This window comes from Siniperca chuatsi, linkage group LG21, assembly GCF_020085105.1.
Source record: "Siniperca chuatsi isolate FFG_IHB_CAS linkage group LG21, ASM2008510v1, whole genome shotgun sequence".
NCBI lineage: Eukaryota > Metazoa > Chordata > Actinopteri > Centrarchiformes > Sinipercidae > Siniperca > Siniperca chuatsi.
In genome coordinates, this window is record NC_058062.1 from 25,031,186 (window position 1) to 25,048,851 (window position 17,666).

Genomic DNA, 17,666 nt, shown 5'->3' on the forward strand with positions numbered 1-17,666 from the left:
AGAAACTGTTATACATGCTTTTATCTCCTTGCGCCTTCATTATTGTAACAGCCTGTTCACTTTGACACGACTGCAGACTGTACAGAACTCAGCTGCTCGGCTGTTAACCAGGACCAAGAAGTACAACCACATAACACCTGTTTTAGCCTCTTTACATTGGCTCCCTGTTTGTTTTAGGATTGATTTTAAGATCTTGTTGATTACTTTTAAGGCTCTTCATGGCTCCAGACTATATTGTAGACCTTGTAATCCCTTATGAACCTTCACGTAGTTTGAGATCTTCGGGCAAGGGTATCCTGTCTGTTCCTGAGTCCAGGATGAAAACTAAGGGGGACAGAGCTTTTGCTATCAGGGCCCCAAGGCTCTGGAACAACTTGCCCGAAGAAATTAGGTTGTCTGAGTCAGTATCTTCTTTTAAGTCTCTTCTCAAAACACATTTTTATCTGAAAGCATATCCTGATTTTACCTGAACTGGCTGTTTATTTTATTGCTTTTGTGTATTTTATGTATTTTATTTCTTTATATTTTGTCATTCACTGTGATATTTTATTTCTCTTGTTGTGAAGCACTTTGTACTTTGTTTTGATAAGTGCTCTATAAATAAAGTTTTTTTATTATAGATGACAGAGATCTGATGTGTAAGAGTCCACATTTAATTCTCCTATTTTGTTGTGCTAATTCAGTGTTTTTGTTTAGGTTTTTATGTATAACTCCTCTTCTGTTCACTTTTGTTTTTATTAATTTAAGTGGTTGGAGGGCACTGTCACTAAGGAGTTTTGGGTGGGTAACTGCTCTGGAAGCGCAGAGAAGCGTGTAGGACTGCAACTCTGCTTCCTGGTCTGAACTCTGAGTTGACATGGTTTAGGTCCACTAATAAACTTGGCCAGATTTCTGGATATGAGAGCTGCTCCATCCAAAGTGGGATGAATGCTATCTCTCCTAATCAGACCAGGTCTTCTCCAAAAAGTCTGCCAATTATTTACTCTTAAAATCACTGCACTTAAAGAACTATTGTACTGATCAAAGGATCTAGACTGACTACCCCTTTGTTTCTGAAGGTTAACACACCCTTGTCTGCGTGCTAAATCTGTCTTTCTGTGCTATTCAGTACAGAAAGACTCCCCCAAAAGAGCCAGACTGGACTCAAAAACCTTTGAAAACCAACTTCTTCTGAAACTGAACAAGAAATTCTGGCAGTGATATTAATATGTTAAGTTTACGGAAATAGGAGGAGAAAAGTCCAAAATCCAAGTTTAGAAAATAGTGTGAGGAAATTAAAATATTGTTCACTATTGACTCGCTATAAAGTTGAATATACAGTATTTTGGAACTGTTAAATTCCTTTATTCTAAGACTAAAATATACCTTCGTCTTAATTACACTAAAATGTCAGATTGTCAACCCTCCTTGGCATACATATATTGAACCAAACCTCCTGTAAGAAAAGTGATAGATATGTTGATATGAGATATGTTGAAATCCTGTGTTAGTCCTGTGTCAGTGCCTACTGTTGTAATGTTGTAATAGTGCAGGTGGTGTGTTTAATGCCCCCTTTTTCAGGCAGACAATTTTGACTTGTATGTGTTTACTGCAGTCTATAGAGTACAATAGTTTTGCATTAGATGGCTGTTTTTACAGTTAAATAAAACATTATTTATATATATATATAAAGTATAATCAGCCTTTGGTGTTATTTTGCTTAATGGCATTTCAGCCTGTAGGTCACCCCTGAAAATTCTGATTCACAGAATCGTCCAAGTGTGAACTGTGTCACAGAGGGTAAACTCAATGACCTTTCAAATAACTGATATATGACTGTTGGCACAAGCTGTACTATTTTCGCATTAAACAACAGTAGGCATACTTAATGGAGACCGTTGCACTAGGAAATACATTTGACAAGTACTTTTACTTTCAATACTTAAAGTATATTTAAAAGCAAGTACTTTTACTCAATTAAAAAAGTTGTGAAGTGAGTGCTTCCTCCACCACTGGTGGGAGGGTATATAAGGGGTGGGTGGGCTAGGTGTTTGGTTTCTGTTGTTCTTTTGTCACTTGGCTGCACATGGTGTTTCAATAAATGCCCATATGAGGGTTGAACTGATCTCCTCACTTATCCACATTTCAAGGCCAACATGTCAACCTAAATAGAAACGTCAGACACCCGTTTAAGTCCTGGCCTAGTGGAGTGTTTTGACATTTATCTTTCTAGTCCACAACTTGACCACATGTTTAGCCACAGTTACAGTTTACAGTGACATGACACAGCTTGGTTAGTTTAAGAGTCTACGACAATTAATGGAAAAAACTGTAAGGTAGAGAAAATACATTCAAACTGAAGCCTTTGAAAAGTGTCAACTTTGCGAAAACCCTGGTATGGTCCTTGAAAACCAACCAACCAGTGTGGCCATCTGGTAACACACTGACAACAGTGAAAAGGTCATTCTATTCTGTTCTCAATTCATTCACAATTTCACTGAAGCCTTTCATTGTGTTCCTCCATGTGAGTGCTCACCATCAGTGTCCTCCAGTGCTTGGATCATATCAGGGTCGAGTGCTGTGCTGACCAGCATCTCCACGTAGCTCCTGAACATCTCCCTCATGGCTCGGCTGTTAGCTCCAGCCCGCATGGGCCCTAAAACACAAAGACGCCGCGCTGAGGGCCTGAACACAGCAGCATTTATTGATATGTTATTAACAAATATGTGTGTACCATACACACAAACACGCAGAACAGCTGACCTTCGTCATCACTGGGAGGGGAGGAGTCAGACTCAGAGGAGGAAGATGGCACCTCCTGCAGCCACTTCTTCCTCTTCTTGGGAGGAGGCTCTGCCTTGTCCTTTGAAGTCTTGGCTCTGGACTGACGCTCCATCTTCTTCTCTCCTCCTCTCTTCTCCTCCTTCAACCTTGCAAACTCCACTGTGCCATCTCTCCTCTCTCGCGCCTCTCTCTCCCTCTTCTCTTTCTCCTGATCCCTTTGTTTCTCCTTCTCTTTCTCCCTCTCTCTTCCCTCCTTTTCTTTCTCCTCCCTCTCTTTCTCTCTTTCCTTCTCCTTCTGTTCTCTCTCCTCTCGCCGCTCCCTTTCCTGTTTCTCCTTTTCTCTCCGCTCCCGTTCTCTCTTTTCTCCCTCTTTCTCTCTTCTCTCCCTCTCTAGTTTCTCCCTCTCTTTATGCTCTCTCTCCTGTCTCTCCCTTTCACTTTGCTCCCTCTCCTTTTTTTCCTTTTCTTTCTGCTCTCTCTCCCGTTTCTCGCTTTCTTTTTGCTCCCTCTCCTGTCTCTCCCTCTCTTTTCGTTCTCTCTCCTGTCTTTCCCTCTCTTTCCGCTCCCTATCCTGTTTCTCCTTCTCTCTTTGCTCCCTGTTCCTTCTCTCCCTCTCTTTCAGCTCTCTCTCACATTCTCTTCTCTCCCTGTCCTTTTGCTCTTTCTCTCTTCTCTCCCTCTCTTTCTGCTCCTTCTCCCTTCTTTCACTCTCCCTCTCTTTCTCCCATTCCATTTCTTTCTCCTTTTCTCTCCGCTCCCTCTCCATCTTTTCTATTTCTTTCCTGTCCCTCTCTTTCTGCTCCCTCTCCTGTTTCTCCTTCTCTTTTTGCTCTCTCTCCTCTCTCTCTCTCCTCTCTCTCTCCTTCTGCTCTTTTTCTACTTTCTCCCTGTGCTCCCTCTCTCTTTGTTCTTTTTCTCTTTCTCTCTGCTCCTTCAGCTCTCTCTCTTTCTGTCTCTCCTTTTCTCTGTCGTCTCTCTCCACAGGTGGGGTTTGATTGTGAATGGTGGCCAGCTGTTTAGGTAGTGACTGGCGCCTGTCAATCAGTAAGTTAAAATAGAAAGATAATCAGATCATTGGATCAAATTGTCTTTATGCCCCTGCCTCTGAGTAACAATCAGAACATTTGACAAGAAAATCAAAGTCGTAGCCTTACCTCAGAGTCAGACCGGCTCTATGCCACGGCTTTCGAGAACACACTCTGACATAATCTTTTTTGTTGACATTCTCCAAGAACTTCACATACAAACGCTGGTAGCGCATTTTGGCATCACCAAAGTAACCCAGATACTGAGGGAAGAGACATTAAGAGTTAGAATGACAATTCAGTAAACAGCATTGTTCTATATGAAACAAAATCAAATTACGTGACACAGCATAAAAGTGAGCATCACTCAAACTGGATTAAATGTCCCAAATTGCAGTGTCTGAATTCTGAGAATTTAAATACTATACTGTGATGCTTTAAATGGCTTATAGAGGGGAAAATCAAACATTAGTGTGTACAACTTACTGTAAACAGAGCACTCACTGCTATTAAGGAAACAATTTTAGATTTCAGTCTAAGATGCGCTAAGCCATTTTCCCATAAAGGTTTTTCCGCTCTACTAAAACAGCTGTTCTCAGACTGCACTGAAACCAATCAGATTAAATCCATTAATTGGTTTTCTCGCCTCCTCTGCTCTGTGCTGGACTGTTACAGTGCGTAACCATCGTCTCCACTTTTCACAGCAGCAGGTTTTATGTTGTTTTACAGTTTCAAGTTAGTTACGTACCGTAACTCCAGATTCTATGCGTATAGGTGCAGAAATGATCAATTTGGTTTGTTTCAAGTTCAACAACAAGCAACTGGGTCAGTCAGTCCTTGTCCTTCATCAGAGCTTGTCCTGCACTATGCCTCGCTGATAGGAATGGTGGCCAAAACTACAATAAACTAGACTGTGCTGCTGAAGAGAATGTTGTTAAAGTAGCATGGCTTATTTAACTGTGCACCATGCCACAGATATTAAAGATACATAAATCACACAGCATAAATGTTGTAGATAATTGATTTAGCTCCTACTCTAAGCAGTTAGTGCCCTTAAGTACAAATTAAACTTCTGAACGATTGAATTGTGGAGAATCTAACAGTTCTAATGATGTGTAGCAGCATGTCCATATTGACAACAGCTGAAACATTTATATTTGTATGCACGATCTAAGCAGCTTAGAAGTAGCTCAAGCAGGCGACCCAGTGGGTTTTAAAAGGTTTAATACATCCAAAGAAGTTCTATAGAAACCAGACCCGGGGTCTAATTGAGACCTGCGCTTATTTGTCAAAATGTGGAGCCACACCCGGCGAGTACAAGGGATCAGTGTCTAATTGGGACTCAACGAAACAATAAAAACATGAAGTTTGGGGTTTCTCGTGCAGGTACCAGAGCTTCTTAAGTCATTCTTAACCTTCTACGAGCAGGTAGGGGGCACATAATCTACAATCATTTCTCTTTTTTGCCATTTTGTGTCTTTATTGGACAGCTTACAGCGAAGGTATAGACAGGAAATGTGTGGAGAGAGAGGGGAATGACGGGACTCAAACCAGGGACATTGTAGCTGTACGCATGCGCCTCAACCATTAGGTTCGAAAGATGGATTCTACAATCATCGATCAAGATGCTTTTGAGAAATGGGGCCCTGGTTTGTATCATACCAAGTCTGACACCACTGATTTATTTTTAACCCATAGACTCTGTGATCTAGGTAATTTAGTATTGACTGAACCTGCGGGAGTCCTGAGTTAAACGTATGTCTGCTGGAAAACTCACATTGCTGGTTGCACAGAACTGCCTTTGACCATCTTTGATCTCTGGGCTGAATTTCTGGAGCAAGGCTTTCTGCACCCTCCAGATGGGTGGGGGCTCCCGGCCTGTCTGCAAGGCCATCTGGTGACACAAACAAGTGTGTATCATTGATGGTAAGTTATTTATTCACCAAACATACTTCCTGGGAGCTGTGGGGGAACTCACCTTAAGAGTCCCAATGTCCTCAGTTCGAACCACAAACTCGTCCCGTTCACGGAAGATTCCCTCGCCTCCGCTCTCACTGTCCTCCTCTTCACTCTCCCCAGCTATGGCGGCGTCGGCCTGCTTCTTTGCCAGGTGGAGGGAGGTAAGACGCTGGGATGCTGGGGTCTCTTCCGGGGTTGGAGGTGATGGTGGCGGAGAGGATGACGAAGAGGGTGAGGAAGAGGATGATGAGGAGGGGGAAGGCTGTCCAGCTTCAGGTTCCTGGTCCTGATCAGAGGATGATGGGGGAGGTGTGGTGGACGGAGGGGGGATGGACTGGCCCAGGGGAAGGTTGGAGAGGGGTGAGGACGGGATGGCCGGGGGGGAGGTGGACGGGGGTGGGGAGGTGCCTGCAGTTGGAGCCAGTTGGTAGGAGGGCTGCTGCTGCTGCTGCTGCTGCTGCTGCTCAGAAGGAGGATAAGTTGGATTCACCTGTTCCTCATCCTGCTGGATCGGCTGTGGGGAGGGCACGGAGAGACACAGGGGAGGGAGGGGCGAGGGTGTAGAGTAGATGGGTGGTGAGGGGGAGATGGACGGTGATGGGGATGGAGGTGCAGGAGCAAGCACAGCTCCTGATGGAGAATCTGAAAAACAGGGTGGGGGGAGGAAAGGAGAAAGTTACCTTCTAACTGCGGCAAGTTTTTAAGATCACATGAAATGACTTTGAGATTGCATTTTCATTCCCTGGTTTGGGGTGTTTCTGCTGCTTCCTTTCACCTGCTGGCCAGGAGCTTCACCGGGAGGGAGTAACAAGCTCATGATATCACATCCATCACCGCTTCGTGCAGGACCCCCCACCCCCACCAGGCGGTAGGAGTGCAGCAACAACAACACAATCCTTCACCTGTCTCCCACCACCCATGAACACTGCCAATTGATTTATTTTATTTAAATAATATTAAATCAAGGTCCACTCAGCTTTCTCATGGTCCTCATCAGTGAATGGGGTTGTTGGCTCAGTTGTCATGCAGTTGGTTCAGATGTCATCGCGTGACCCAAGAGTGAAACTTAGGTCAAACTAAAAAAAGTAGCTTTCAACTCCTCCTTCAATTTTGCGCTGCCTGCTATTCCACAATGCCTTGAGAAGAGATCCACTGGCGTTCAGCTGGTCTTCTAAGTGTGAGTAAGAAGTGTATGGATGAGTGAGAAATGTGTCGGACATAAAGCATCAAAGGGTCCAGAGAAAAATCAAGGAGGACATTGACACCTGACACCAGAGAACATCTTTAAACAGAGGCATATACAACCAGGTCACGGTATAACAGGTGAACCAACTCCATGACAACTGACTCCAAACTCCATTTGCTGATGAAGGCCACGAGATGCAGCTGAAAGCTCTGAAAAAAGCTAGTGAGTGGTAACTATTTCCAAGGTCAAGAATGAACTTTCAAGACAAGAGAGAGAAGTTGACTTTCAGTTAACATTCCTTGTTAAAGGAGTTTTAAAGAAAACAGACACATACATTACCTTCGACCTTAGGAACCTCCAAAATCTGCACTTCAGACATCCTTTCCTCCTCCTCTTCCTCCCCCACTTCCTCCTGCTCTTCCAGGGCTCCCTGCTGCAGATTCTGTGATTCTCTCATTATTTCTTCATTTTCTGCAGTCTCCCCTCCTCCCTCCTCCTCCTCTTCTCCTCCTTGCTCAACCTCCCTCTCCTCTGCTTCTTCTCTTTTCGACTGTGGGGGGACCAATTTTTGTTCTTCCTTGTCCTGTGTGTGATGCTGAGGGTACGTGAGCACCTCCTCTTTTCCGTTCTCCATACTGGGGATGAGGGGAGGCATGGCAGGGAGAGGGGGGCTGAGTGGCGGTTCCTGTGGGGTAGGCGGGGACAGAGTGGGTGGGGCCTTGACCATGGCAGAAGCCATTGCAGCAGCCAAAGAGTGTGGGGTGTCATAAAGGGCAGAAATGGCAGATGAGATGCTCTTCTGCAGGTCCTGGTTCTTACTGACTGAGTCCTCCTCATCAGAGGAGAAGGAGGGCAGCGTCTCCAGGTTCCTTTTTAGCTCCTCATCCAGAGGCTTGCAGGGACTTGGGCAGCTGCTGAGAGCCAGGTCCGCTCCCTCGCCCTGCCCTCCCTCGCTGAATGTTCCTGGAGGCTGCTGTGGAGGAGTTGGTGGTAGGGGAGGAGGAGGCGGGGAAAAGGGCCTGATCCCTCCCTTCAGAGAGGAACATGGGTTCAGGGCTTCCTGCTCGCCTCCATCATGTCCCAGTTCAAGGCCTGACTGTTTTTTGCCTGTCTTCAGGAAGTCCAAAAAAGAGGCCATGAAGCCAGGTTTGAAGTCGAAAGCCTTCTCATCAGCCTGCAAAAGAGCAGAATCTCATCACTGATGAGTGCTTTATGATGTTGTCACTCCTTGTCCACTGTACTGGCATGGTTTGTCAGCTAGCTGTATTCCTCTGTACACTGCAAAAAACAGTTTCAACTAGTAATTTGGTCTCATGATCACTCGACAGGACTTATCTGTCTTTAAAGCAGCATCAATTGATTTTTTTACCACTAGGCAGCAGCAGCATAACTTTATCACCTTATAACGTTATGGTTATTGTGAATATGTTAGCAGACAGTGTTCAGAGGCTTTTTACAGCTTCTTCTTCTCTGGAAACAGCCGCCTGCTGCTGCTGGAAAGCAGGTTGATGAGAGCGGTGAGACTGAACCCAAACAGTAAACTTGCAGACGGTAAAACCAAAACAATGAGCTGAAAGACACTGACACGTTCCATGGTGCTGAGGGGAACTGCAGAGTTGTTAATAATTCTCTGTAAGTTCATCCCAATTTCATTATACACATAATCATTTGACCCATTGTTCATATAAAAATATTGATTTGTGAACCTTTAAACTACAACCAATTCTGCCAGTGCTGTGATATATAGCTGTAGTTTCCCTTTTTTCTGAATCTTCTAGACAAATGTGACAGATCACACCTCTAGAATAAAAAAAGATTCTGACCTGACATGTTTATCATTAATTAATCAGATTAATTTCTCAATTAACTGACTAATCATTTGGTCTATAAAATGTCAGAAAATAGTGGTCCAACATGATGTAATAAAATATCTTATGTCCGACCAACAGTCCAAACCCTAAAGATATTCACTTTTACGTTTACTATCACATAAGAAAAGAACAGCTGGGACTATGCTGTTAGGCATTTTGCTTGAAAAACAAATTAATGATTAATCGATGATTAATCAAGTATCAAAATCTACTGACTAATTGATTAACTAATTAATTGTATCAGATGTTGTGAAATGATCTCACCCAATTGGCAGATTTTCTGTTTAAAAGATTTTGGATATATGCACTTAACTAGTCTGATTATTCCTGGCTGATTTTGTGTTGTTTCCAATTACTGACACTCATTTGCAGAAAATCCCTGAAGCCCCTGAAGCGAACATGAAGAATTATCTCACCACACATTTCTGTTATACCTGAAGTGATCACATGTATGCTCAGAGCAAGAACAGTCAATCAGAGACTAGAATTTACTGCTACACTGTTCATCCTTACATTTTACTCAGTGATATGTTATTCTGCAAAAACATTTACAATTCTTTTTTAAGTTTACATTATTTGTGTGAAATCTTTAATATATCCAGTGGCAATTAACATGCGAAATGAACAACAATTTAATATATTGTGAAATAATTGTCTGAAATGGAAACAACATGAATGGACACAAAAAGAAAAAAAAGAAAATAATTCTGCTGTTGGTAGAGGTACAGTGAAACTATACGGGCAAATTAGCACCACGCTGAGAAGTGCAGACAGTGAAGATGCATGAAAAGTGATTGCAAACAAAATCAGTGACAGCTTTATTCTTGTTGTTTGCACCACTGAGGATTGCATATTGGTTCAGCTATTCATCATGTCCAATGCTATATTGTACAATCATTCCAAAACATGGTGTGCTCGCCTCTGGAGCTCTCTTAATATTCAGAGCATCTTTAATCTGAAATATGTGAGTAGGAATAAAAGTGAAGGATTTTTACTTTTACTCAACTGAACTTTAAGCAGTTCAATAAATACAGGCCCTGACCACTAAGCTATGGGTAATAAAGCTTAACAGACAGCAGGTGGCAGCAAGGGTCCTGCACTGAAAAATGTAGTAACCATGGCAACAGCTGCCCTGGTAACAGCCATCTCTCTCCTCTCTCTTTTGTCAGTCAGAGAGAGCTGGCTGTCAGTCAACTATAACCTCCTTCTCTCCAAACCTTAAATCACAAAAACATGACTGAACATTAAAATGCTGTGTTTTTTTCCACTGGAGACTACACCACCAAATCATTTCTTTCATTTAGTTTTAACAAATACCAGGGCAAAATTCTACCTTTTTACACAGCTACTGGCACTGGTGCCTATAGGCACCTGAGGTGTGAAGAAGGTAGAGAATGTGTTGCTCTCTCTACCAGAGGCTTGAGTTTGAATGGATGAGGTATGAATTATATATGAAGCTCCTGGCTTTGCTCATTTTTGTAGAGGGTGTGAAGCAACTTACTGAACTGGAGAGTTTCTGCATAGCAGCCCAGGCTTCAGGATTCAGTGGATCATCAATTTCTTTCTTCCACGCCATCTGTGTTAACATCAGAGAAAACTGCTTTCAAAAATCTATTTAGCAAAGGTTAAGTCAAACTCTTTAGAGAGATTGTTATGTATAAAGTTTACATTTTCTTTAGATGATCAACAACGTTATGTGATCCTTTTTGTACATTGTCTCCCAAATTTCAAGGAACAAAAAGTAATGACAAATTAACATAAACCTAAACAAAATCATTATATTTAATATTTAGTTGCAATCCTTTGCAGTCAGTAACTGAAGTCCACAGCTCACAGACATCAGCAGACACTTGGTGAGACCCTGGTGATGCTCTGCCATGTCTGTGCTGCATTTTGCCTTCAGTCTGGTTCTAAACACAGGCTCAGTTGTCTTCTGACTGACTACGCCAGTCAAAAACAATTCAATGTGTAGCCCTTAAAAACTCCTTGGTTGCTTTGGCTGCCCCATATTAAGGATCATTGCCCTGCTGCATTGACTAGGTTTTGTAACGGGCTGAGTTCTACAGATGTAGCTGAGTCAGCACTTTAACCTCAGTCCCTGGTTAATGGGTAAAATCCAAACTGCCTCAATATAGAGCCAGCACAGTGACTGGATATCTGTTCAAATACTTACTCACTGGACCGTATATCAGTCTGACTTGATTTGGAAACGTAAGGCGTCCCTTAACAGTCAAAATATTGACTGCATTGTATGTCTCACTGTTGCTGAGGCAACTAGCTTTCAGTTCACTCTAACATGAAATACAAAGTTGAAGCTGTCATACACAGGTCCTCTGCAGCCCTTCTTCATATGTACAGCTCCTTCTCCCACACATCCTGACATCAAGAAGTAAGTGACAGACCTCAACAAGAGATGCAAGATGTAAGTAACCTGCATGATGCTATATGATTACAAGGATAGTATTGCTTACTGATACTATGGATTACTTTAAACAAAAGGATATATTCTTCTTTTAAGTTAATATCGGGTGGTAAGCTCTACTCTCCCAAAAAAGTCCCCTTTTTGAATAAATAAATTCAGTGTTCACCAGCCTCCAATTCCTGCTCAAACAATACTTTTTCTTTGCAAGACATTTGTCATTTTGCCCTTCCCCGGTAAAAAAGCCACTCCCCCTCAAGCTGTTGTGTATAATTTGACAGGGGAGATGACAAAACTCTCAGCTTTGGTTACACATCGCACAGTGCCAGTCCATTCAAATTGACATGGTAAAATCTGTATTGAATTCATGAAAGTAAATAGTAAATGGACTGTACTTGTATAGCGCCTTTGCCTATAAGGTACTCACCATCCTTTCAAACCTTTGAAAAGTGTAATACTTGGCATTGAAATGATTATAAATAAATTTACACTTCAAATAGTTTTTTTCACAACAAAGACAAGTTCAGCATTTGTCAGAAAGAAATTAATAAAGGAGCTTTGCCAGTGCAACTAATGAGCAGATAGAACTGAACAGTCACTAGCCCATGCATTGAATCATCTAGGATAAAATACAGAGATTTAATCAACTCTGCCAGGTGTTCCTATTTCTATTGTGAATGTGTGCTCTTTACCTCTCCAGCTTTCTGCTGATTCATCATCTTGTCTTGAGTCTGGTTCAGCTCATTTCTACTGATGTCCATGGCGGTGCTGGGTCCAGGACTCAGGCCCAGAGATGGCGCTGACCCCACTGATCCATCAGACAGAACTGGCTCGGTGCTGGACAGTGAGTCTGTCCTCAACAAGGATTCTGATGGAAGCATGGTCGGAACAGGCAGTTTGATCTGAGAGACAGACAGGTTGGATTAAGACATTCAGCAGGGCTTTCAGCATAAAGTATGCAACATTTGTTCTGTTGGAATTACTGTAATATGACTACCTTGGATATCTACAACATAAGCCACTGATGCTGGTTATGTTAAAACTCAGGGGCTGGTTTCACAGAGATATATAACACTTCTAATGCTAAGCACAACTTTTTTGTTCAGTTTTGCTTTTAGACGAATCTAATTTAATTTAAATTTAAATCACTTCTCAAAACGTATCATTTCAAAAAAGCATTTTATTAATTCTAGTAATCTGTTTTATTGCCAAGATTTTGTATCTGTTTTATTATTAGTAATTATCTTTATTGTTGGGGGTTTAATTTAATTTAGTTTTATTTTATTTCATTGTATTGCTGTATTTTTTAAATTCCTGATTGTATTTGCCTCAGTACTGAAATGTTTTCACTCTGATTCAACCACGTGGCACAGTTACTTGTCATATAACCACAAGTGATCATATTTTACCCAGGGGATGGGGTATCAAATCTATTTAGGTCTAGCTTTTGTTACAATTTAAGTAACAAAATGTATATATAACGTCATATTTAAAAGCAAAAACTTAAACATCCACAGAACTAAAAGTCAGGTTTACCAGATAAATTACATACACAACATGACTTCCTTTTTACATTTCGGAGATCGTCTGTGAGTGAATTCATCATCAGAGAACTTCTTTGCAGACAGTGCAGACAGGAAGTTTATTACTGTCCTACTCCAAGCTAAGACCAATTTTACCCCATTCAAACTTTCAAGGATTGACTCTATGGTTCTTGATAAGTACAGGCCCAGATTATCTCTTCTTTTGTCAACTATTACCTTGATAGGTCTGATTGGATCCTGCTGCGGCTGCTGGGATTGTTGCTGTTGTTGCTGATGATGATGTTGTTGATGTTGCTGCTGTTGATGATGCGGTTGGTGGTGAGGACAGGAAACATGCTGCTGCTGATGTTGCAGGTGATGCTGTTGTTGCAGTTGTTGTGGTGCTTGGTGGTGGTCTGCCTGCTGTCTGTGATGTTGGTGTGGATGCTGTTGGAGATGCTGCTGTTGGCTGAACTGTTGCTGTTGATGCTGCTGCTGATGGTGATATGGGAGGCTTTGTGCTTTGTTCATATCTTGATGCATTTCCACAAGCCCTTCCTCCCTCCTGCCTCGCCCTCGACCCCGCCCGCGACCCCTCCTACTTTCTCCAGCCACTGATCCCATCAGCCCCCTGCAGTAAGGAGGCTCTGGAAGAGGACGTATGCGTGGTCTACCTCGTGGGCGAGGAGGGCCTTCACGTTTTGGTTTAGTTGGTTTCCTGCCTCTTTTTTTAGGTCCATCGTTGGGGAGGAGTTGTGGAGGGTGTCCAAGGGAAGAGTAGCTGGAGGGGTGGCAGAAGTCCATGTCACCCATCAGTGGACTGAGCCCACTTACTCCTGATGCCCCACCAGCCTTCCTACAACTAGACACCAAGTCAGGGAGCAGGTCAGGAAGGCGTCGACTGTTGAGGCGAATATCAGCTGGAGCATCAGCTTTATCCTCATCGTCCTCAAATTCGTACTCCTGCGCATAGTTTTTCTTTGTTTGAGGTTGTGGCTCACGCCGCTGTTTGAGTAAATGAAATGAGCTGGTCTTCAGCAGTTTCTTGGGTCGAGAGGAACAGAAGATAGGTGAGGTCAAACTAGTAGTGCTTGAACTTCCACCCACTCCCACAGTTCCCATCATCTTGTTGACTGAGCTCTCCCCTTGAACTGCTGAACTCATTCCCATGGTAGTAGTTTGGGATTGGATGAGGCCAAGCTGGTCAGTATTCACAGTGGAGGGAAGCTCATGGGTCTTCATAGAGTCAAGGTCTAAGTGCAGATTGCCATTTCCTGTTCCTGGAAGGCTGTGGCAGTACTGTCCATAGCCTTGATCACCATGATGACCAACTATATCATAGCCCTCTCCAGCACCTCCTGTTTTTAAGGCCTCCATACCCTCTTGCCCCTGCCCATGACCCTGGGTAAGGCTTTCTTGAGCAGCCTGTCCTGCCCCTGAATCCCCAGCACAGCTTGACTTGTAATCAGCTGAACAAAACATGTCCTCCATCTCAGGAAAGAAAGAGCGGTCTTCATCGTGTAAGAGAGAGTCTGGAAAGCAGATGGATGTTAGAGGCGCAAACCGTTGCTGCTGCTGCTGCTGTTGCTGCTGCTGCTGAGCTTGATTCTGTACTTCACCCACTGGGCTCACTGTGTCAAACTGGTGCTGTTTGAGCTGGTCTAACTGGGAGTGTGACAGCTGGGTTTCAGGCTCTCTTTGTTGGGGCTGTTGCTGTTGTTGCGGAGTTCCCATATTTGCTGCCATCCGGTGGGAGTGTGGGTGAGCTAACTGAGAGTGTGACAGCTGATGGTGAGTGTGTGCTTGCTGTTGGTGGTGGGCATGGGGGTGGGCATGGGCCTGTGGTTGGTTGAGGTGGTGCAGGTGTGAGGGGGTGGACAAGCCCATATCTGGTTCAGAGAGGAAGTCATGGAGATCAGAGGCTGTTTGTTGGGGATGGTGGTGGGGTGTAAGTCTGTGCTGCTGTCTATGTCTGTCTCCACCACCTCCATCCCCTCCTGTAACATTCACCCCAACCACAGTTCTGTCCAGAGCTCCTCCGCTGTCTCTGCTGTTTGTCCGGGAAAGTGATTGTTCTAGCATTTCTAGCGGAGACACTGAGTTCTGACTGGCTCGGGTTTGATCTCTTGGCTGGGCTCCAAGGCTATAGTGGGTATCTATACCCTGAGTCTGGAGCTGGAGTTGCAACTGTGAGGACTGGTTCTGTGGGTGGGATTCCACCCCAGCAGGACCTGCTCCTCCGGCTGAACCTATCATAGCCTGCTGGCTCAAAGGATGCTGCTGCTGCTGCTGCTGCTGTTGCTGTGGAGGGGCTTGTTGGGGGTCCATCTTGGTGCGGGTGGTATGGGAAAGGACAGACTGCAGCATGTGAGTTTGCTGGGGAGGGTCTGGTGGCGTATCCATCAGAGAGAGGGGGACCTGGCTTTGTCGAGCCTGCTGCACATCTGGTGTGTTACACAAGTAGGCATTGTCATTTGCATCTGAAGGCTTCTTCAGCTCCATGTGAGGGTGGCTGTGTGAGTGGGAATGGGGATGGCTATGCTGAGAATGTTGAGAGTGCTGTGTGTGCTGGGTATGCCGAGAGTGTTGCTGAGCGTGTGTGGACACATGTGAGGTGTGATGGGAATGTTGGGAGTGTGGGTGCTGTGTGTAGGGGTCCCCTCTTCCATAATGGACCACAGATCCCAGGGAGTTAAGCTGTTGTTGATGGGAGTGGGTAGTATGGGAAAGAGAGTCAGTGACCCCTCCTACCCCTCCAGCAGTGGACTTTGATATGGTCAATTCTGACTTGGTCTGCTGCTGTTTCTTCTGTGATATTTCCAACTGACTGTTTAAGCCACTTGCTGCATCACCAATTGCCGTTCCAGGACCTGAGCTGCTGGTGGTGTTATTGGTGCGAATGACACTCTGAAGGTGGTAGCGCTCTTCTGAGATCTTGTTAATGTCATAGGTCACCCCCTTGCCTTCCCCATCCCTAGCCTGTGGGTGCGACTGGGGTAATTGCTGAGGAGGTGGGTGATGCTGAGATTGATGGGAAGTTGAGCTCTGGGCATGTAGTAAGTGGTGGATGAGGAAATCATCATCATCCTCTTCCACATCTTGGGATCGCTCAACTCCCAGCATGTTGGTCTCTGTTTTTGGCTTGGGTGGTGTTGAGTGGTAGGACTGGCTCTGTGCTTGCCGTGTATCAGGGAAACCTTGTGGTGAGGACATAAAAGCAGGAGTGAGGATGGAGGACAAGTATTTGGTGGCCCCTGAACCTCCAGGGGACTGTGCAGGGCGAGCAGAAGCAGGAGAGTGCAATCCAGGGCGACTAATAGTAGGATTTATGGAGGGCGAGGAACTAGACTCAGGCAGGTGGTAAGAGCTGCTGCCTCCATTACCAACACTAGCAGCCCCGCTCCCTGATCCTGCAGATCCAACTACACTGCCATGTGTAGCAGCTCCTGATATGGGTCCACTTCCTGTTGATCCTCCAGCACTCCCATAACCTAAGGAAGGACTGCCTGCTCTTCTATGAGAAGCTGAGCCAAAGCTTGAGTCCCCAAAGACTATTTCTGCAGAAAACGAGCGTCCCCCTGAGCCTATACCAGTGAAGGCCTTCCCTCCAGTGCCCCCTGCCCCAGAGCTCAGGTCCTGGGCATGAGGTGAGTTGAAGCCTCCATAGGACTGGGCCATGTGTGTAGATGGAGGCTGGTTGGGAGAGTAGGACTGGGCATGTTGCTGGGGAGGGGTCTGGTCTGGTAGGCCTGTACTAGATTTGGCCACAGACGAAGAGCCATAGGTGGAAAGGCATTGTTTGGGTGCTGGCTGTTGAGCAAGGGTGGATGACACCACTGGTAGAGGAGGTGGTGCCGGTGCTGACTGAGGTGGGGGCTGCTGACGAGAGGGAGCAGACAAGGAGCCTGTGCTTGTCTTGGAACTAGAAGAGGATGAAGAGGAGGCGGAGGAGGCTGATGGTGGAGTGTGTGGAGTACGGGAAGAGGATGATGCTGAGCCCGAAGAGGAGTAGCCACTACTAGAGCTGGAACTCTTGGCTTCCTTAGTGCCTGATGAGGAGGAGGTTGAGGAGCTGGAGGACGAGGATGTGTAAGGAGTTTGGATGATAGGTCGATACGTCTTGGATTCCATCCGTGGTGTGGGCTTGGGGTCAGAGGATGGGCTCTGGTCCCCCAGGGGACTGCAGGACACTCCAGAATGCCGGCGGTGGCTGCCTATTTGCTGGTAGCTCGATGACCCACCACAGCTGACATATTGCTGTAGGGGGAGTGTTGTGGACTGGGCTGGGGATGAGCGTTGGTAATGCTTAATCACACTATCCTGCCGGGAAACTGCCCTCTCTGGAGGAGGCTGGGGCAGAGGAGGGGCCGTGGGCGGCAGGGCTGTTGTGGAAGAGAACATGGAGGCATTATAAAGCTGGGAGGACTGGTTGTGGAGCTGGGAGGACAACAGATTGAACTGGGAAGGGGGCAGGTGGCAACTGGAGGAGGTGGAAGGGGCTTGGGCCTGAGGAGGGGCCTGAGGCTCCTGGGAGCCCCGGTAGGTGGCACTCTGGGAAGACAGCAAGCGATCAAAGCCCAAGCTGGACTGGGAGGGTGTTTTGATGTGCAGCAGGGGATCATGGGGGGATAGTAAACCATTGGAAGTCGGGCTAAATGTAGGCGTGTCCTGCAGGGATAGTGAGGGAGTGAAAGATCGTCCAGAGAAGGAGCCAGGATGCTGGTATGCAGAAAGGGCTGAGGAGGAGGGGAAGGAGCTGGAACCCGGAAGAGCCCCTGAAATAAAGAGCTCCGCTGGGGCCGGTGTATGCATTGCTACAGGACACAACATTACATGGACAGTGTTGGTCAATGCAAGTCACTATTCAAATAAAAAAATAAAAAAACTTTTTGGTTTTTGGATATTTGGATATTTTTGCAG

At 45.2% G+C, this 17,666-nt stretch overlaps 1 protein-coding gene across 2 annotated transcripts in view; it reads right to left on the reverse strand.

Moving 5' to 3' along the window:
• prr12b (proline rich 12b) overlaps positions 1–17,666 on the reverse strand; it is a 46,263-nt gene that overhangs the window by 14,537 nt on the left and 14,060 nt on the right. For both annotated transcript variants that reach the window (XM_044182766.1, XM_044182767.1), the window contains exons 4-12: positions 12,984–17,560; positions 11,916–12,125; positions 10,306–10,380; positions 7,273–8,107; positions 5,767–6,389; positions 5,566–5,682; positions 3,918–4,051; positions 2,743–3,797; positions 2,516–2,635 (exon numbers count right to left, since the gene is read on the reverse strand). In XM_044182766.1, the coding sequence (XP_044038701.1) occupies positions 2,516–2,635; positions 2,743–3,797; positions 3,918–4,051; positions 5,566–5,682; positions 5,767–6,389; positions 7,273–8,107; positions 10,306–10,380; positions 11,916–12,125; positions 12,984–17,560 (7,746 nt within the window). The remainder of the gene's footprint in view (positions 1–2,515; positions 2,636–2,742; positions 3,798–3,917; positions 4,052–5,565; positions 5,683–5,766; positions 6,390–7,272; positions 8,108–10,305; positions 10,381–11,915; positions 12,126–12,983; positions 17,561–17,666) is intronic.